The following is a 21,568-nucleotide window of genomic DNA, read 5'->3' as shown; positions in this document are numbered from 1 at the left end:
TAGAAAGATGCAAGGATGAAGCATGAAGTGCAGGAGGACGGGGACAGTGTGTTTGAGACTGGGATGAACACCACATTCCCCCAGGATCACAACCAACAAGTCAGTTGTGGAGCATCAACACCTCACACGAGTGACAGGGATGAGAAAGAAGGGATGGAGGGACAGCACCTGCCACCCCTGCTTTCTGGTGCCGTTGCCCGCCCCAGCGTGCATCGGCAGGAGAAATAGTCTTCCCTTCCTCCTCAGATGTGCACCTCTCACCATCCTTCGGCTGCTCTAGCAGTCTCACCTCTCAGTTCCCAACAGAAGTGGAAGAGCTCGGCAGCCTCTCGGTGAAACCGGCCTTGAGAAAGGGTCCCACCTCTGGTCCCTCGCCGCCCCCCTGCACCGCGGCTCTGGCAGCGCTCCTGGGACGCTTGAGGGTGGCGAGCTGCTGAGGGGCAGCGAGGCCGGCGGTGCCCGGGGGTCGGAGCAACTCCGTGGGGCCAGGGCGGGCTCCTCGCACGGCTGCCGTGCAACAAGTCCCGGCTCTGGGGAGCGAGAGCAGACCCGCCGTGCGCCTCCAGGAGCCGGCCGGCCCTGCTCCTCCCGGGCCAGCCTCCGGCTCCCGCGGCAGGACGGCGGTCCGGCTGCCCGGCGGGAAGGCTGGAGGCTCGGCTCGGCTCAGCCCGGCCCGGCTCACAGCCCCGACCCGCTCCCCGCCCAACCCCGCCGGCTGCCAGCGCAGCCGCTGCCCGGGCCGGGGCAAGGGCAAGGGCAGGGGCGAACCGCAGGCGGGCTCCACCTCAGCACGGGAAAATGCAAAAGAAACGGGATCTTGATCCGTTCTTTCTGCTTTCTTTTTGTCTTCTGTTGTGGTTTTGTTGTTGTTGTTGTTGTTGTTGTTGTTTTTTGGGGGGTTTTTGCGCGGGGGGGGGGAGGTGAGGAGTTGTCGCTTTTTATGACAGCGAGGGCACAAGGCGAGTGAGGAGGCGGAATCGTCTCGGCAGCCTCTGCATTTTGTGTGGAAGCCGCTCGGGGGTTCATTAATATCATTAGCATTTAACCCCCTCCCTGCCCCCTCCCCTCGCCAGCGCGGGGTGACGTCACGCGGCGGCAGGAGTTGGGGGGAAAGCGAGGGAAGCTCAGTGGGCAAGGGGCGTCCCTCTCCCCTCCCCGCCGCTGCCTGTCACAGCCTCTCTGCTGATATTATAGGGGCCGAAGCCTGGAGCTCAAAGCGCGAAGTCAGCCAGTGTAATGAACTTCTGGAAACCTTTCCCTTTTTATACCATTCAGTTTCTGAGAGGCAGAGACTGCCTCCTCTGACGCCTTTTCCCCCCTTCCATTATTTTTCCAGGCTCTGATCTCCCTGCTTGCTGCACCGAGGCGCTCGGCGCAGAGCCCCGCTCCCTATCCTACCTTCTCCTTCGCCTCATTGTTGTCCTGGCTGCTGTGGCTCTCGCTTGCCTTCCAGGAGTGCGGTGGCGAGCACAGTCGCACCCCCAGCACCCTCCCAGGGTCCCGAGAGCATCTACTCGCAGAGGGCTAGCCAGCGGCCGCCGACTTTGGGTCACTTCGTTGGGTTTTTTTTCTTTTTTTTTTTTTTTCTTTTTTTTTTTTTTCCTTTTGCTCCACTTTTCTTCCCCCCACCCCCTTTCCGCGTCCCCGTAGCGTGTCCCCTTCCCTCGGGAGGACATCGCTGGGGGAGCGGGGCTGCGGCGAGGATGTGCCGGCCCCCGCGGCGGAGCCAGCAGTGAGCACCCAAGGGAGGCACCTGCCCCGCGGAGCAGGGAGGCCCCCGGGGGGGCCGCACCGCCTCGCCCCGGCGCCGACACTTCGCCCCGAGTTTAACGACTCACGGGGGCTTCGAGCATGAGCAAGCCGGCGGGATCAACAAGTGGGTAATAACGCGGTGGAGGCTTCGAGCAGCGTTTCCGAGGCCGGCTGCAGCCTGGCCTGGGGGGCGGGAGGTGGAGGGGAGGGAGAGGAAGGGGAGGGGGGGTTGTGGCTTGGGTTTGCACCCCCCCCACCCCGCGCCCAATTGAAAAAGAAGTGTATATTTCCAACCGGAGTGGCAACGAATATATAGGCTCGGGGTTGCCCCGATGGAGTTTGGGCCTGATGCTTACAAAAAGCCGTTTTCCAGAATCGTGCCCCGGCTTTCCGGGCTAGGAACCGGGGCAGAAGCCCGTGGGCAGCGAGCACCCGGGAAAGCGACTCCGCCGACGGCGGGGAGGGGGCTGGTCCCGCCGGGACGCGGCCGGTTACGTGCGGGTCTCCGGCGCAGAGGTGACGGGGGGACGGTTTGGGTTTAAAAGGCATTTCGGCGTTCAAACGTGCTTGTTTTCTCACGGACTTTATGCAATCTTCTGCGGCATAATGATTTCTTTTTAAGAGTTTGAAACTCCGGTCACTCAATTATACGGAATCGCGTAAGCAACTCAGTCGAAGGAGGATTTAAATCAATACTTTGCACACTATTCCCAGTTACAACAAATAATCCTGCAACGAGGAAAGCAGAAACAACTTAAAAGTCACATTTTCCTTAATCCTAAATCCATGCACCTCATAACTGGGGAATTTAAAGCATGACTAACCGCTCTTACAGAATGGCTCAATTCGTATAATCCCAACGGGACTTTCGGAGTTTGTAATATGGATGGAGTCAGTAACAAAGGGGGAAAAAATACCCAATCCAATTTAATGTCTGACAAGTGATGGATCGGACAGCTATTTCCTCTGCGCTCCGGCAGGCTCCCGGGGTTGCGGAGTGGCGGCCAAGGGAGGCAAATCTCCCTCCCGCCGCGGTACCTGCCACCGGCCGCCCCCCGCCAGTCCCGCGGCCTTCTCCTCGCCGCTGCCCTCCATTATTTTGACCCGAGTCCGCCCTTTGTCCGCGGGGGCCGGGAAGCCGGGAAGGAGGGAGGGGGCGCGGCGGCGGGGCCGGGGGGGCAGTCGGGGGCTGCGGCGCGGAGGGCGCGCGTGGAGGAGGCGGCGGCGCGGAGCCCCCGGCGCTGCGGCCGAGCTGCCGCCGCTTCAGCCTCTCTGGTTTGTCCTCTTTCTCCGCGGAGCTGAGTGCGGCATCTTTTTTGCCCCAGCCCCGCGAGGAAGGAAATAAAATTGCAGTCGAGGTACTAATGTACCAACCGGGGAAGGGGACGGGGGCTAAAAAACCTGCGGCGGCCGGGGCTGCTTCGGCCGACTGCGTTGCCCAGGCTGCCCGGGTCGTGCGAGGCAGCCGAAGCTGGATCGGGCCCGTGGGCAGCCGCGCCGGGACGTTATCGGGGCTCCTGGCAGGTGTCTGAGTGATGAGGAAGGGGCAGGAAGCTCCGGGGAGTCTTGTCCCCAAAGGGCGGCGGAGCTTCTGCCGGAGACATTTTGCGGAGGTGAAAACCCGCCAGGCTGGATCGCTCCTCCGGCCCCACGGCGCTGAGCGACCCCCCGGCCACCGCCGCCGCTTTCACTGATGACCCCTTGACCCCTGGGGACCTCCCGAAAGGGACCCCGAGGCCCGACTTAGTCAAACCCCACTTGGATGGGGACACGCTGGGTCTCCTCAGCGCCGGGGCCCGAGCCCAGCCGGCCTCGGCAGCGCATGCAAAAGCCCGGCCAGCTGTCCCAGGGCCTGGGCGCTCGTCCCGGGGGTCCTGAGGGGCTCCCGGGCGAGGGGGCTACGTCTTGGCTTTTCTGCCCGCCGGTGGGCGCCCGGCGATGTCAGCTGCGATGTCTGCCTGGGTGGTAACAAGACCCCATCCCGCCGTCCCCCGAGCCCAGACTAACTTCTTTCAACAGCCTCTGATGGTAATTACAGTAATCGGGGCTGCCATATATCCTTTAAGCAATTATGACACACAAAAAAAGCCCCCAAGGACCCCCTGTCGTGGGATGTTCAAAACGGTTTCCCTGCTGAACAGAAATCCCATTTTCTGAGCGCTAGAACTTCTGAGACGAAGCGGTACCTCGGGGAACCGGAGCGCTTTTAAACAGAGTTAATCAGTTATCGCATGACCTCGTGTCAAGCTTACATTTTTTCCTTCCCACCCCCCGCCCTGCCTCCTACCCGTCTATTTATTTCATATTTTGCCCTGCAAGAAAGTTTTCTCATAACAGCCCCCGCGGGGCAGGGCTGGGGGTCTGGAGGGGTGGAAGGGGTGGGCAGAGCGCGGCCGGGCGGGCGGCGGGACGGGGCGGCCCCGCAAACGCGCGATGCGGGGGGCTCCAGCCGCTCCCTCCGCCGTGCCCCCCTCCCCGTCCACCGCCTCGCCGGGGGCCACGGAGTTGAGTAGACCGGCCACGCTGCTCCGGCCGCTGGAAAAGTGGTTGTATGGGTTTAGTGAGGTGCTCCAGGTGCTCGCGATTTATGGCAGGAATAGGGGGACGTGTTAGGAATACATGGACCGTATGTTTATATACGTGGTGTGGATATGTACATGCATAGTGCATAGGATTTTTTTTTTTTTTTTTTCCCAAAGCGGCTCCCAAACTTAAAATCTGTGTGGGGAAAACTAACACAAGTTTCTTCCGTCTCCACTGGCCGACTTTAGCGCCGGCAGAGGAGCCGGCCGCCCCACACCGCAGGCCGGCCGGGTAAGCGGGGACCCCTTGGCTGCCCGGTTCCCCGCGGGGGTGGCGGTCACACAGCGGGCTCGGGTGCGCGGCCGAGGCCGGGGCCCGCTGCCGCGGGAAGGGGAGCGGCGGTTGGAAGGGGTGCGCGGGGGCAGCGCAGCAGTGCCGGGCTCGGCACCGGGATGCACCACCGCTGCACGTACCGCTTCAGTGTCTCTCCCCCCACCCCCAGCCTGCCCCTCCTCCTCCTCCTTTGTGTGCGTGCGTGTGGATCCTCTCTCTCCCCGTGGATGCTAAGGACTGGAGAGGGAAGTCGGGCGCTTTCCCCCGTTTGCATTGTGCGATATCCGAATTCCCATGCTACACTTTTTGACGGGTCACTGGTGCCCCAATAGGCAGGTGGCAAGGAGGGCTTGTAATTACACACTCCCAGAAACCGTGCCTTGGCCTCAGCCCTCCTCACGGGCGCCTACCTGCAGCTCCAAAGCCGCGGTTTACTCGCAGGCAGTGGTGTGCGGGGGGGCATCCTTCAGCTGCGCTCCTTATTAATTGCGCAAAAGTTTTCTATTCTTTAACCTCTCTCCCCCCCTCCCACCTTCCCTCCCTCCGTCACCCCTCCCTCTCGCAGTCCCTAACCTAATCCCCGTCCCTCTCGCCGTGTTGTGTATAGCAGCTGTCGGGTTTCATTTAGGGGAGAAGCTGGCAGCTTGTGCTCATTGGAGGCAGTCAAACGAGTTTCAATGGGCAAAATCATTAAGTTAACACTTTATCTAATGTCCCTATTGTCTGCCAGCAGGCATTGTCTTAGAACCTTAGCGCAGACATGTCTGAAAGTATCTCGGACTCCTAAATTCTCTAGGGAGCGAGAGGAGCCCCTGCGGCCTGTTTCCATTGCCCCCCTCCCGCCCCCCGGCACTGCTCCCCACGCTGCCGCTTTCCCCCTCTGTCCTCACCCATCCGTAGCCGGGGCTGTCCCTGAACTACTTCCAAATAAATATAGCGGCCCCGAGAGCCCTCCATTAGAGTTTGGAGACCAAGGTTTGGTGAGAGGGATTGAATTTCTAACTTAAGTTCTGGTAAGAAGGAAGAAGGCTGTTTGAGGCAGAGGGAAAAAGGAGAAGAGAAGAGAAGAGAAGAGAAGAGAAGAGAAGAGAAGAGAAGAGAAGAGAAGAGAAGAGAAGAGAAGAGAAGAGAAGAGAAGAGAAGAGAAGAGAAGAGAAGAGAAGAGAAGAGAAGAGAAGAGAAGAGAAGAGAAGAGAAGAGAAGAGAAGAGAAGAGAAGAGAAGAGAAGAGAAGAGGAAAACAAGGAAAAGGAAGAGAATAAGAAAAAAATGAAATAAAAAGAAAAGAAAAAAATTAAAGGGGAAAGAGAGCAAGGAAAAGGAAAAGAAACATGAAAAGGAAAAGAAATTAAAAGAAAAAAATAAAGGAAAAAGAAAAAAGAAAAAGAAAAAGAAAAAGAAAAAGAAAAAGAAAAAGAAAAAGAAAAAGGAAAAGAAAAAGGAAAAGGAAAAGAAAAAGGAAAAGGAAAAGAAAAAGAAAAAGAAAAAGAAAAAGAAAAAGAAAAAGAAAAAGAAAAAGAAAAAGAAAAAGAAAAAGAAAAAGAGAAAAAGAAAAAGAAAAAGAAAAAGAAAAAGAAAAAGAAAAAGAAAAAGAAAAAGAAAAAGAAAAAGAAACATCAGAGGAGAGAAGGAAAAAAACGGAGAAAAGGCAGAAGCCAAGCGGGGTTTTGGCGGGTTTCTTAAACCGGGCTGCAATCGTCTCTGTACAAGATTTTACATGTCCCTGAGAGCATTTGCAATTCTAGTCAAAGCCGGTGCGAAAGCAGCGCCCGGCGGAGCGGGGGCTGCGGGCGAGGCGGAGCGGGACGGAGGGACACTGCCTGTCCGCCAGGCTCACAGGTCCGCTGACTCCTCCGCGCACAAAACACTGACGGAAAGTTTTGCTGCAGGTTTTGGGGTGAAGAAAATGGCATGCGTTCTCTGCCGTGGAAATCAGCCCCCTTTCGTCAGGGTTGCTAGCGGGGAGAGAAGGTTGCTTGGCTTCCCGATAATTTTATTTTGTTTTGGTTTATTCTGTGCATCGGTCTCCTGACTGCTCTCCTGTCCGGGGAAAGTGCCGTCCTGTTTGCCGAGCGCCAGAAAGCCAGAGAAACACAGAGTCTCCTCACCAAACCCCCCGAATTCCCCTCCCCTCCCCCCTCATCCTCACTTCTCGCAGGCAAGACTGCTGCTCCTGCTGCTGTAATCTTCCCTTCCAAAATGGGTCTTGGCGATTATAGAAGATCCAAATAAACGTAGTGGGGCATGAATAATGCTCATTGTAGAAAACTGACACTTGCTCAAGGAAAAGAAAGTTGGCTATAAAATCACTTCATTATTTGCTTGTACTGCGGCTCTGGGGCTAATCCCTCCGGAGGTCAGATTGCTGAGAGCTCTCTCTCTCCCTCTTTCCCGTCTCTGCTTTCAGGTCGCATTTTAGACATCCCTTGCAAAGTGTGTGGGGACCGCAGCTCCGGAAAGCACTATGGGGTTTACGCCTGCGATGGGTGCTCGGGATTTTTCAAGCGGAGCATCAGGAGGAATAGGACCTATGTTTGCAAATCAGGAAATCAGGTACCAGCCGCAGCCTAGCCCCCTCACCGCCTGCACCCCCTACCCTGCATTTCCCCAGGGGCCCCACCAACAGAGAGACACCCGCAGCAAGATGCAGCAGCCACGCAGCCTCACCCTCCCTTGCCAGGGGGTCCCGGGCCGAGGCCGGGCGCTGGGTGCCCCAGCCCGCCTCCCCCGGCACGTCCCCTCGCCCCAGCCCACCGGAGAGGATGGGGGAGATGCGCAAGGAGAAGGAGGAATGAGGGCAAGGGGAGGGCACAGCCGGCACACCGCCTGGGTATGGGAGGACAGAGAGGGGCAGCCTCCCGGTAAGCCTCAGCACAGCCAGGCGATGGACTACCACGGGTTTACACGCCGGCGTGTCGTGCCCGCGCCCAGGCGGAGGCAGGCCCGCTTTCCCCCTTCTGCTCCGGCCGCTCTCCTTCCCACTCCCGGAGCGTCTTGGCGGGGATGTGAGGCTGGGATCAAGGAGGGATGCGCGGTGCAGCGGGGCGCCCCGAGGGGGCGGCACCGCCGTCGCTGTCTCGGGTGCTGAAGGCGGCCCGGCCCGCCCCGCCCGGCCCGCCCTGTCCCAGGCCGAGCACCTGGCGCGGCCCGGCACGGCGCACGCAGGGGCGGCCCCTCCGCGCCTCTCGCCGCCGCGGGGCCGGCGCCGGGGGCCGGCGGGGTGGGCGCGCTGCTGCCCCCGGCCCGACGGCTGGCTGTGTTGCAGGGAGGTTGCCCGGTGGACAAGACGCACAGGAACCAGTGCCGAGCCTGCCGGCTGAAGAAGTGCTTGGAGGTCAACATGAACAAAGATGGTACCTGCTCCCCCTCTCCCGGGGCTGGGGTGGCCGGGCAGCAGGAGGGAGCTGCTCTGAACTGAGGAGCGCTGTGTCACTCCGGTGTCTCCTTGGCCCGGCCACGAATGACCCTCCCATCCTGCGGCAGCCCTCAGACACTTCTCCCCAGACACCCTTCGGGCAGGGGGGCACAGGGCTGGCCTCAGAAAATTGCAGGGAGGGAGGGAAGCCCGGTCGAGCAGTGCGGGGCAGCCAGTGCGGATCCCCGAGGTGACTCCCTGGCTTCTCTCTGATGCCCCACAGCGGTGCAGCACGAGCGGGGCCCCCGGACGTCGACGATACGGAAGCAGGTGGCCCTCTACTTCCGCGGGCACAAGGAGGAGAGCGGCGGAGCCCCGCACTTCCCCGCTGCCGCCCTGCCGGCACCCGCCTTCTTCACCGCCGTCTCCCAGCTGGAGCCCCATGGCCTGGAGCTGGCCGCTGTCACTGGCACCCCTGAGAGACAGGCTCTGGTGGGCCTGGCACAGCCCACCCCAAAGGTCAGCCACTGCCCTGGTCCCTGGCGGGCTGCAGACCTTGCTGCTGAGGTGCCTGCAACCTGTCAGCTCCTTCCTGCCTCTGGGGTAGACAGCAAGGCAAACAGCAAAGCTTGAAGCTTTGTGGATTGTCGTGGGGACTTTTGTTACACCCCTAAAAGCTGTGAGGCTATGAGGTGCAATATCCTCTGGAGAAGGGGTATGCAGCAGGACCAACTGATAACCTGCTCCATACAAACCCTGTCTCATACATTCTTATACCTTCATGGAAGCAGAAATGCTCCTCTTGCCTGGAGCGCATCCACAAGTCAGTTTTAAACCTTGTTTCACAAGGAATGCAATCGCTGTGAATGAGTTTTCTTCAGAGAAATGCCAATCTCCATGGTGGTGTAGTTCAGAAAGTACTTTGTGTACTGACCAAAGCCTGCAGCTTGTCCCCACAGACACAAAACTCAAACTTGGCTAAGCTGGCTCTCTGCACTTCTTGGTTGTGACATTTCCTAAGCAGCCCAGTGGAAGTACTGCTGTGGCCTCAACTGCACAGGAATTAGCTGAAAGGTGATGTTTTTCATTAGCCCATTTGCAATGGCATTTTGTGTCTTCACAGCATCTAGAAAATCACAAAAGAAACTGCTTAAATAGTTCTGCATTTTCATAGTTGGTATGTAGCTTGGCAGAACCCATCATAAAAATGGTCACAAAATACAGTTTTATGTGGTAATTTTGAAAAGTGTTGAATCGGAAATTATTTGACAAGAAAATGTAGCACACACTTGAAAACATAACTCCATTCAAACCCTACACAGCCTCTAGATAGTTATGCTTAGCTCTATGCATCCACTTACAACCTGTTGCAGTTAGGGAGCAAGATGAAGGTTTAGGCTAAATGAGTATTTACTGCTTTGCTGAACAGGGCTGGAATGCTAAATCAGCTTCTGAAGCAAGATTACAAACTACATGTTGTTAATCAATTTTTTATTCTAACTCTGCTATCAGAGGTGTTCTATTGTGTAACAGAGTAAAGCATGACTCATAACTTTGGTACACTTTTTCCCCCTGATGCAATCGTTTAATTCTCCTTTCAACCTCCTGCTCTGAACAGTTTCTTTAGGACAGTTCTTCCACATGGATAAGCAGCAAGGAGCAGTTTGGAGTGAGCCCACTGCAAGCAATGCCCTCTGCTTGCAGAACACGAGAGTGCACACTCTGTATTGGGCATGAGCAGGAGCACTGAATGTAGGGCAGAGGAAGACCAGGCTGCCTTGGTGACACTGTATGAAATGGCTTTATTTTCTCTTTGGCATTAGTACCCACATGAAGTCAACGGTACCCCTATGTATCTCTACGAAGTGGCCACTGAATCCGTCTGCGAGTCAGCAGCCAGACTTCTGTTCATGAGCATCAAGTGGGCCAAAAGTGTGCCAGCCTTCTCCACCTTGTCCTTACAAGACCAGGTAAGGCAGTGGCAGTGGGAGTGGTATTGGCCTGGCCTGCCTGTTAAAGAAGGCTTAGACTTCACATTGGGTCCTGGACTTCCAGCCCTAGACCTTGAAATCTGTAATGGACTTCAGCAGCTCTGAAATTCAGTGCAGCGTTTCAGTCTGTCCCTGAAAACCAGGCAGTGATTTAGAAACTGCTTTCCTCTAACTTTTACCTGATGAAGCAAGTGAAAAATCAAGCCAGGAAAAAGGAATCTAACATAAAACTAACATTATGGAAGGACAAGTGCTAGAGGAGAAATCAGCAGGCTGCAGACCAAACTTAGTATGCCCAAACTGCTTCTCGACTTGTAGGACAACTTTTCCTTCCATAAAATGGGGAATAGCATCTTACTTTGCTATTTAGGGATGGGAAATACTTAGTTAAGTTTATGGTCTCAGGATATGACTGAGGTTGTTTCTGAAGACCAATTCTCCTCCTCCTCCTCTACCAGTTCTTCCTCTTCCTCCTCCCCCTCCCCTCCTCATCCTCCTGCTCCTCCTCCTCTTCTTCTCCTCTCCTCTTCTCTCAACTGTTTACACAGACATTTTTTCCTTATTCACCTTGGCTTACAGTTACATCAATATGGTGGAAACAGTATTTGGCCAACCCCCAATATTTTTTACCATTAATTAAAATCTTCCCTAATATGTTTTGTTTTCCTCTATGGTAATTTCCCTTTGCCTCAAGTAAATCATAAGTGAACCATACAAGATGAAACAATTTCTTAATGACTTGATTCTTGATGAGGACTCAGTGTGCTTTGTATAATGCACCAATTTTTAAAAAAGTAATCAGATAATTGTAAAATGGAAGGGTGGAAATCTACACAAAGCTCCAATCATAAAAGACATCTATTACTTTGATATGATTGAGCTAATTTACCAAAATGGTAACTAGAAAAACTGTGTCATAGATGTTACATAGCAGTTCATCAGAGGAACTAGTTCCTCTCCCCAGAAACACATTACAAGTGTTGCAGTTGATATGCAAATATGTATTTTGAACTACAAGAAAAGAGCTTCCTAGGAAACCAATAGTGTTTTCAATCTAAAGGTAAATAATGATGGTCACAATGTGTTATAAAGCTAAGTTATATAAAAATGCTCATTTTCTAGCACCAAACCCATGTCTTGAAATCCTTGTTGTGAAATTAGTCAAAGAGGAATGCTGCTCAGCTCCACCCACAGTCCTGCTACGCAGTGAGGATGAGGGGAGAGATGAGATGGGGCCTGGAAGGTCACACATGCCAGTAGGAAGACAACAGTTCCAGTGTGGCATCCTGCTGCTCTCTAATCGTGTCTTCAGCTGCCACTAATCCTGTGGAGCACTGGGTCTGTCACAGTGAGCAACCAAAGAAACAGGCTCAAGTGTCAGGGAGAAGAAGCAGGTGCGCTGCTCCAGCAGCAGCCCCAGCACACAGGAGGAGACTTGGTGATGTCCACAGGAGGCTCCCTAGGTAAAGGCTTTATCTGGCATAATAGGGAGGCATTTCCCACACCATCATCTCTGTTAGTGTGCAGAGGATGAGACAGCAGGATCTGGAAGCAGGAGAGATCTCCACAGCATGTGACCAAGCACGCCTCAAACAGCACAGCCTGCTTCTCTACCACAGGCACCACAGTGCTCCCATTAAATAACCCACTACCTCTTTCACTTTCATAGCAGGGACTAATCTTAGTCAATAACATATTAAAAACCCAGACTTTCCTTAACATCACTCTCACTTGCTGTAGCTCATTGCAAGTCAGCTTCGTCAAAACTCAGAGCTGCTCAGCTCAAAAGCTTTGATTTGGGCCTCTTTCTGCACGATTCCCCTGTAATACTTAGGAGAGCTGGAGAAGAAATAATTCTGATTTTAATCACCTTATTTCATGAATAATCATACAGTTTATTTTTATAACATTGCTATTTCTTTATTTAATTTGACAATGGCCCAGCTGTAAATGTCTGGATTTCTCTTTTGGTATCCCTGACATCTGCCTGAGGAGAGACTAAAATATTTTCCTGAATTCTGCTTTTTTTTTTTTTTTTTTTTTTTTTTTTTTTTGTGCTCTTATAAAAAGGCAAGTGCACTGTAATTTCAGGACTCTGGGGCAGTTTTATCTTGAAGGCAGGGAAATAAATAAAAACCAATTTGCTGATAAAACACAAGTCTGAGCATTGCTGCATTGCTTACCTCTGGTAAAACAGAGGCTGTGTCCCTTCCCTAGATTCGTACAGATAAGTCCATCTTGAACCAGAAACCACTCAACAAAAAATGTCATGCTTCTAGTGCTGCTGGCCTGCACACCTACCCACATTATCTGTGAGACAGGTTGGCCCAATGCAAGTCCCCAACAAAAGGTCACACCAAGGATGGGATTGATTAAGAAGCAAAACCAGTTGTTCAGAAAGCCTGGTATTTGTTGTTTCTTTGAACAAGGAGGGCTGAGTATGACTTCAGCATGAATTATTTTAATTGGTGGTTTTACAGACTTATGCATAGGCATGAAGAAAGCCTTAGCTATTGGAATAGTCTCTTGTTTCTAAAGTCTTCTGACTTTAGTGGGAAAGAAAATATGAAATTGATATCTTCCAGGAACCACCATTCATTACCATTGTATATGCATGAATGAATGACCAAAAAAAAAAAAAAAAAAGAAAGCAAATGAAAGCAAATGACAAAAGCAAATGAAAGGCTGGCGAATCATTTCCTATGTCATACAGACACCTGCACATCCATCAGGTGGGATTATCCAGAGGAGGGACTGGGTTTGCAGGCTGCAGTGGTTAGGAAACTTTAGAGTAGATTCATCTGCACTCAGAAGAAAGCTGAGATGGACAACACACTCTAGACACAGCACCCCTCCCTGTTTCCATTTCAGGCAATAATCTGGGCAGTGTTTGGTACTGTAAAATCCAATGTAAGTGTTTCAAACAGCAACTGTATGCAGAGACACGAGTACCTTCCTGTCACAATTCCCTTAAATTATGGAAAAGTTCTGCAAAGCACACAGGGCAAAAAGGCATAAAATAGACATAAGCCTGCAACGATAAGTTGAGAGCAGAGACTCTGAGAATTCAGATTGGAACAGGATGGTTTAATACCATCCGATACCATTCCATGTAATCATGGAATCACAGGAGGCATCAGGTTGGAAGGGATCAAATCTGATCCAACCTCCCTGCTCAAGCAGGGTCATCGCAGAGCACATGGCACAGGACTGTGTCCAGGCTGTTCTTAAATATCTCTGGTGAGAGAGACTCTATGACCACCTTGGGTAACCTGTTCCAGTGCTTGGTGCACAGGAAAGAAGTTTTTCCTCATATTCAGGTAGAATTTCCTGTGCAGTTTCTGCCCATTGCCTGGTGTCCTAGTGACTGGCAACAAGTAGTACTCTCCTGAACAGCAATATTGTTAAGAGTTTGCACATAGATGAAGGATTTGCTTTTACTGATGCTTTCTGTATCACCTACTACGTTTACATATCTAATTCCAAGGATATCGTCATTAATTTGGTACAGCATCTTTTTTTACTTGTTCTTCTTTACAGAATCTTTACATACTTAAAATACCCTCCTTCCTCTCTTCCTAAGAAGCTAAGCTGCTGATAGTTTCAGGGACCATAGCAACATCAATGATTGCAGGTTTTGGGGTTTTGGTTTGGTGGCTTCATATTTTTTTTGCTTGAGTTTTGGGCAATCTGTTTTCACTGCATGGAGCTGCTAGAAGATACCTTCTGAGCCCACTACAGTTCTCACCCCTTCAAATCTCTCCCACCCTATTTTGTGACACAAGGTCTCAGCAACATGCACGCACCACCATGTGCCCTTTGGCCATGCACTTCAGCTGCACCAGAGGTCCTCCAAACCTCTCTTGAGAGTTGGTCTAAGCTAACAATCCATAGATGCCCTCAAGACTAAACATGTCTGTTCTGGCTTTGCCAGTCTGCAGTTCCAGAAGTCTTATCTCCTCTTCAGATGCATCACTGCCTCTTTGGAAAAATCACAAGCATTGCCTCAGAGAAAATAGAGAAAAACACATCCTCCATACAGACATGCAATGTGCAAAAACTGCAGAGAACTAGCAATGCTGTCAGTGTAGGTGCCTGGATATTCATATCTCTGAAAGGAAACAGCTCTTAGTGCCTGGAATTTCTGAGTGATTTTAAGCAAAAAAGCAGAAAAACAAGTGACACTGAGAAATTGTTCGTGTGTCCAGATGCTGTGCTTGACAGATACAGAGACTGGCTTAGTAAGGAAAGAGTTATAAGATGGATGTGTGATCTAAACCACTGCTCCCTACACTGATACAGGATGTTATCCAGGCTTTTCTTCACAAAATTCTGCCTTCCTGAGGGAAAGGAGTGTAATCTCCAGAAAGCAAGAGGAAAGACCTGCCCTAGAATAGCTGTGTAAGTGTTGAGGGGGAGGAGAAGAGAACCCATACCATGCTGAGAAAGCAGGTGTGGTCATGTTATGAGCAAATGCTCCGGGAAAAGAGTTCTCTCTTTCTTTCTCTTCCCTTTTGGTCCACAACATGGTGCATAGTGAGCCAACTCTCAGTGTTTTTCTACAATGCATAGACTTATTTCTAGACACCTTCTCAAAAGGCTAAGAGAAGAGCTAATGAATGCTGTGGGGGAAATACCATGACAGGCATTTAAAGTAGTTTTTAAAATAACAGAAATTTACATATTTAAATTGTTTATAAATCTATAAATTATACACTATGTTATATTGTACATCTATTGTATGACAGCTGATGCTTTTGGAAGATGCTTGGAGAGAACTGTTTGTTCTAGGAATAGCACAATGGGCCATTCCAGTTGATGCTAACACTCTACTGGCTGTATCTGGTAAGAATTGCACAATTTAATGACTTTGTTACAAAAATTACCATAAAAATACATTACTGAAAAAAGAACAACATGTAAAGAATAACAAATTCCTACTGAACAATAGAGCATACCTGTCATTTATAAATCTATATTTAAATGCAAATAATGTTGTTTTGTTGTATTCATGACTGCTTGCATTGTCATTTAAATGCAAATTACTGTGTTTGTTATCATCCAAGAGAAGATTTTATATTAACTTTCATACAATATAGTCAGTTTACATGGAACCAGATAGACAAGTGTGACAATAGAGAGGACATTGATACAGAGGATTTTGTCAGAAATCAATATAAAATAAAGCAAATGCCTTTAATATTATTTATTTCATCTGTTTCTGTTTCAGGCATGAATGGTGACAATACAGATTCTCAGAAGCTGAATAAAATTATTTCAGAAATACAGGCCTTACAGGAGGTTGTGGCTAGATTCAGACAACTTCGGCTAGATGCTACTGAATTTGCCTGTCTCAAATGCATTGTCACTTTTAAAGCTGGTAAGCAGAAAGGATCTCTTGCTTGTCTGGTCTGATAACTATGAGGCTGCTGCTTTAAACTGATGTTTTAAACCAGGCATAGCTTTGTATCACCCAGCAGGTTTCCCGGTATTGAATTCCAATAGTCATTGCTGAAAGGTCTGACAGTGGAGTGCTGGGAAACTAATGGAAACATTTAATTTCCATTGATAGCACTAGCTGAACTGTTTTGATCCACCCAAGTGTCAAGCTGAACTAGTAACTGATCTGCTTTCCAGTGCCCACACACAGTGGTTCTGAACTGAGGAGTTTCCGGAATGCGGCCGCCATAGCAGCCCTTCAAGACGAAGCCCAGCTCACCCTGAACAGCTACATTCATACCAGGTCAGTGGTGTCTTCTGTCTATGCTTCTGGCAGGTATAGGGGTAAAATCCTGCTCTCATTGCACGGAAGGTGGCATTTATACTGACTGAAATGGGGACCAGGCTGCTACAGAGAGTATTCATTGGCTGTCACCCTGCTGGGATTTCTGAAATAGAACCACAGAAAATGTTGGAAAGGATCCTTAAAATCATCCAGTTCAACCATTAACGCTGCCAAGTCCATCACTAAATCATGTTCCCAAGTGCCACATCTACACGTGTTTTCAAGACCTTCAGGGATGATGACTCCACCACTTCCCTGTGCAGCCTGTTCCAATGCTTGACAACCTTTTCAAGAAAGAAATCTTTCCTAATATCCAAACTAAACCTCCATTGGTGCAACGTGAGGCCATTTCCTCTTGTCCTATTGTTTGTGACTGGGAGCAGGCACCAAAACCCACGTCACTACAATTTCCTTTCAGTTAGAGAGTGATAAAGCCTCCCCTTAGCCTCCTTTTCTTCAGACTAAACAACTGCAACTCCCTTAGCTGTTGCTCTAGATTCTTAACCAGGACTTGTGCTCTAGACCCTTAACCACCTTTGTTGCTCCTCTCCAAGTGTGCTCCAGCACATTGGTGTTTTTAAATAAACAGAAAGGTGTTAAAAGGAGAGCTCTTCCTCTGGGAAGTGATAATGGCTGTGCAACACTTTGCAGTTCAGGAGGCTAAATTTCCTCCACGTTTTATTCAATCAAATACCTCTAAAAGTGATGCTCAAAACATTGCATCTCAGACCAGTATGAGTGCCTTTCACACATGATCTCCAGTTCCTATATAACCTCCTCCATTTAGCAGACACAGAAATCAGGACAAAGGAGCTTAAGTGGCTCTTCCAAGATGCTGCCTGGAGTTTGTGATCAGGTACAAATGAAAACCCCAGAATTTGAATTTGTGAATCCCATTGTGGCGCTGCAGTGAAGTCCTTTAGTTGCAGTGGAGTTCATGAGACTAAAACAGCTGGAGATGGAGCAGTGGAAGAGGAACTTTTATACATTTTTTTCCCCCTGAAACTTTGATTTGCTGTCATAGTAGCTCTGTCAGGCAGAAGTCCTATAAGTACCAGAGATTAGATGGTAGCAGTCTCTGAAGCACTTCTATGAGTCTACAGAGAATGGCCTGCACTGGGGATGGCAGTAAAAATGCAAATTCCATCCAGTTATGGCTGCTTCAGAGCAAAAAGAGTAACTGCTGCATAGCAGTGCCTTCCTGTTCTTAAGGAAGGCCTTTTCCATGAAGATTGTTCCCTGGAGACCTTAAGTGAGACAGGGCCTGTTGGAAAGAGAAGTCAGGGAGGAATACATAGCCACATCTTCCCTTCCAAGGGAACAACTTTTCCACAGCATTTCTGTGTTGCTGGAAGTATTTAGATACTGTGCTACCCAGTGTATGTTGTAAACAATATCCTTTTACAAGGGAAAAGTGCAGTCCACTGACAGGACTCTCACTCAGACTCCATTGTGAGAGGGCTTTCAGCCTTGTGTGTTTCATCCTCCTGCCTATGTCACTCCAGTATCAGCCCTTTGATCCCAGTGGAGTCACTCTCAAGAGGATGCAAGGGAGGGCAGTCTGGAGAAGCAGCATGTTTCTCCAAACAACCTACACTTCCCTTTAGGGAGACTACTGTAAGCAGAAGTTTGAGAATCACTGTTGTAAAGACAGTATAAGCACAGCTAGAAATGCACATCCTATGCTGTGCTGGCTTCAAAAGCTGGGAGAAAGGATGGAAAACGTCCTATACATGAACATGTTACCTGGGGAAGAGCACAGCTTCTTTAACAAAAACTTTCCTTACAAGTATTCTATATATCTGCTAACCAAAAGGGGGCAAAGTGATTACCATGACAATCCAGCTAGTTCTAAACTGAACTCCAAATGACAGCGCAGTTGCTACAAGTCAAGTTCTTCCCTGTACTGCATTGGGAACATTGCTGTATGAGGGACACATCAGAGCAGGTCCAGTTTTTGTATTCCTACTGCTCTAGGGGAATGAACAAAAGAGCTAAACAAAACTCAGAAACCTTGTCCTATGTTCTACTGACTGCCACAGGGAATTTTCCTTGGAGCCAACCTTCTTGCTCACACAAGTACAAAACACAGGCTTTTGGCACAGTGTCGTGGGGTGACAATAGTATCCCACTAGATTCTGAGTCATTCTAGACCATGCAGACTACACTTAGGTCGAGGTTATTTGGTTTACTCCCAAATTTGTCTCAAACTGGGACACATAGGTAGCATCACCTGTGCAATTTAATAAATATTGGTCTTTTGCTATAAAATAAAGTCCTTCCTTTGAAAAAATACTTTAAAACTTCATCAAAATTCTTTTTCTCTCTGTCTCTAGGTATCCCACACAACCCTGTCGTTTTGGAAAACTTCTATTGCTTTTACCAGCTTTACGTTCAATTAGTCCATCTACAATAGAAGAAGTATTTTTCAAAAAGACCATTGGGAATGTACCAATTACAAGACTGCTTTCAGATATGTACAAATCCAGTGATATATAAATTACCTTAAAATAAACAATCAGGATGGACAGTTTGAGAAGAACTTTTATCTATGGAAAATAAGCCTCAACTAACAAAATCTACAGGAAGCATAAGCCTGGGAATGTTTAGTCCTTAAACTCATTGACAAAAAATACCCCAGTAGATATGATTCTGCTGCTCTGAACAGAGTGATTTAGATCATGGAGAGAATGCTTTGTTCTACAGAAAAAGTGAAAGTGGTTGGAATTTGGCTGCTATTCCTGTTACTACAGGATGGAGGCAATTCAGATGCCAGTCATAGTTAACAAAGACTCTGCTATTCTCTCATTCAACTGGCAGATCTGAGACAAAATGTGAAAGAAGGTACTTTAGCTTGTTCAGTATTTGGAACCGGGTGACCAAACTTGGCTTCTGTTGTAACACAAGATGTGGTGGCCTTCAGAATTGTTTTAAAAGTAGCCTATGTTGGGAAAATGTTTTTAATATGATAGGCAACATTTGAGACCAAGTTACCAAAACATTGCTTCTGCTATAATGCATCATGAAGTGGCCTTCAGAACTGATTAAAAGGTAGCTTATGACGGCAGCTCCATTCTTCCTACAAAATGAACTGGTGATCTTTGACGCAGATGTCACCACAATTTGTTCGGTTAACATCTCAAAGACAGAAGAGCTTTATACATTTCCTCCCTGACCTTCCCTCCTTTTTCTTCCACGCACAGACATACATTCAAGCACACACACACACCCCCACACCCACCCACACACCTGAAAAGAGACAACACAAGAAAGGAAGACTAAAACAGCAAAACCAAATACAATGGAGATGACCGCTTCAGTGATCTGCTGGCTGTCCTGTTGGCACAGTGCTGAAACCAAAGGCAACAGTGGCCAAACTCTTTGTCAATGAGATGTGCAGAGAAATGAAATGACTATAAAAAAATCAATGGAAGGAATTTTATTTCAAAGAAATAAAGGTTGTTGACTGATACAATGCTAACAATTTCCAAAAGTCTCCAATGCCTTTTTAGAAAACTCCAGGTTCTAATTTTGAAGCCTTGTTCGCCTACACCCTCTCACACACAAAAACGTTATAAGCTGCTTATTTGTTGTATGAATAATGTAGAAAAAGAAAAACATTTAAAGATAGCTGCTGTACTTTTCAAAATTTGATTTGTTATTAGGAACTAGCACTGAGAAAGATCAGCACTTGAACTATCATAGAATGAGTAAAACTTTTCTTGTACAAAGTGGATTAACCGATTTGTGAAGTTAAAAAGTTGTACTCATTGTATTTACAAAGAATAAAAATATATTGAATTTAAATTACTTTCCACTGTTCTTTTAATCGTTGTCCTTAATCAGCTTCTTTCACTGTCCCCTACTTACTAGGGAATAGAAGTATTATTTACTAAAATGGATTGCCCTAGATCCTGTGGAGTTTCCATCATCAGAGGTTTTTAAAAACAGATTAGACAAACATTAAAGGAGTGATCCTGCCTTGTGAGATCCTACATGGAGCTATTTTCTGTAATCCAAATAAATACCAGCTGCAAGGTTTCTTTCTCAAGAAAGTGACAGGTAGCTTTTTCTAGGATACAACACTAAGTGCATCAGAGGTCTACCTCAGTATGTGCGTTCTGTTGCATGTTATTACAATTTTTAATATCGGTCAACTGTGCAGCTAACAAAAGGTGACGAGTACAAAAACACTGCTTCAATTAAAAAGACTGAGGTTTTATTAAGGTGTCTAACTGCATAATCACACCAAAGAAAGAGGGAAACCACTCCCAATCAACACAACAACTTGGCAATAGTAGGAGGAAAATGTATTGTTTATATGGCAATGAGTAACTGAAGAACCATGCATGCTAAAATGACAGGTAGAAATATACTGTGTGTATTGATGGCTCACTGGTTTGCGGTGTCAAGGAATACAGGTCACAAGTGAAATCCTAGCTCTGTTGACTTCCAAGCTCAAAAATCTCACATGTTTCAGAGGTCAAAGTTTTAACCCCAGCTCTCTTCCATTTGCAGTCTGCTGGGTCTCACATTCTATCTTTTCCAACACAGACAGACCATAAATACAGAAGATGAGTCACAGGCTTTGGGACCTCAAAGTATCTTCTATACTAACTAGCTTGGAGCACTTAAAAATGCACTTACCACAGGGCAGAGCACATTCTTAGAAAGAAACTAACAAACTGTTTATCATTCATTCTTCTTGCACCTGTAATAATCTTCAACTATTTTCTGCTCTCTACACTAAAAAGAACCTAACGGTGCAGAAAAATCAATTGCAGTTCTCCACTCTGTGACAATTCAGTCTATGAGCTAGAGAAGTAGAACCCAGTGCTGCACAGAATCCATCACAGAGCATTCATTTCAATAAGATTCATGCTGCTGTCCCAGAGCAGCAATAAACATGAACTGCATCTACCCTGCTAGGCAACCAGGCAATCACACCCTGCAGTTTGCTGTAGTCCCTACATCGCCCTGGCTAGAGGACAAAACAGAGCATACTGGCAAAGCAGGCAGGGCAATGGGACCACACCCATATCTCATCCTCTTACCTGCAAGATCTGGCCCAGCTGCAGAGCACAAAGCTGGGAACAATGCCCAGATCCCTATGGTTCAGGCACAGCTAATCTCAGACTATGTCTTGCTCCCACTGCTGCACATTGCACTGAAGCACAACCAGTTACACTACACTAGAATTAGGGTCTCTAGCTAGCCTTGAAGGACTTAAGGCTACCCAGAGTGCTATGCAAATGCCCTGTTATTCTAAGAGATTAATGCTCCAAAGTCCTCACTTTGGAAATAGGAATACTTTGACATGAAGCATGCAGCTTTTCCCTCTTCAGCTTAAATATTTTGGTTTTTTTCATGGCAAATGATAGAGATTGTGTCATCATCTTTCAGGTTTAAGATGTGGCATTTACTTTGATTTCTGAAAGAAGCTTCTCTCAGAAAATAACATTTGAGAAAAGAAAAATAACAACTTACTCTGTATCTAAACCTACATAATTAAACTTAATACATTTAGTCCTTCTTTCCCCCTTTTGAAGCGTAACTCAACTTTTAGGGGTGATTCAACAAGGAGAGGGAAATTTGCAAGTGATTTACATTATCAAAAACATCTTGAAAAGCAACAGCCCTGGGCTGCAAATGGACTGTTGGTTTTGGTCCTTGGGTTTGTGAATAGAACGGTTAGAGAGAATCAGCATAGTCTCAGTTAAGTATGAGGTTTCCACCTAAATTTAAATTATTCAGAGCAATTATTCGAACATCTATCTATTCAGTGTAGCTAATCACTAGTACTATGTGTAATCCAGCAGCCACCACTGCC

General features: G+C 48.4%; 1 protein-coding gene across 1 annotated transcript; it reads left to right on the top strand.

The window, feature by feature from the left end:
* The first annotated feature begins 1,805 nt into the window (after window positions 1–1,805).
* NR2E1 (nuclear receptor subfamily 2 group E member 1) lies at window positions 1,806–19,273 on the top strand. Its single transcript, XM_053974089.1, has 9 exons — window positions 1,806–1,876; window positions 7,015–7,160; window positions 7,873–7,960; window positions 8,246–8,481; window positions 9,786–9,932; window positions 14,702–14,798; window positions 15,184–15,333; window positions 15,591–15,696; window positions 18,075–19,273. Exons 1-9 carry the CDS (start codon window positions 1,852–1,854, stop codon window positions 18,235–18,237), a joined length of 1,158 nt encoding a protein of 385 aa, XP_053830064.1. The 5' UTR covers window positions 1,806–1,851; the 3' UTR covers window positions 18,238–19,273.
* Window positions 19,274–21,568: the final 2,295 nt, after the last annotated feature.

This window comes from Vidua macroura, chromosome 3, assembly GCF_024509145.1.
Source record: "Vidua macroura isolate BioBank_ID:100142 chromosome 3, ASM2450914v1, whole genome shotgun sequence".
NCBI lineage: Eukaryota > Metazoa > Chordata > Aves > Passeriformes > Viduidae > Vidua > Vidua macroura.
This window is presented reverse-complemented; position numbering and strand designations above follow the sequence as displayed.

What these genes read in the sequence shown, in the direction of transcription:
- NR2E1 (XM_053974089.1), top strand. Translation starts at nt 1,852, where the DNA reads ATGAGCAAGCCGGCGGGATCAACAA. An exon ending in TGGCACAGCCCACCCCAAAG is followed by an intron (nt 8,482 to 9,785) that starts GTCAGCCACTGC and finishes CTTTGGCATTAG; the next exon opens with TACCCACATGAAGTCAACGG. An exon ending in AACAGCTACATTCATACCAG is followed by an intron (nt 15,697 to 18,074) that starts GTCAGTGGTGTC and finishes CTCTGTCTCTAG; the next exon opens with GTATCCCACACAACCCTGTC.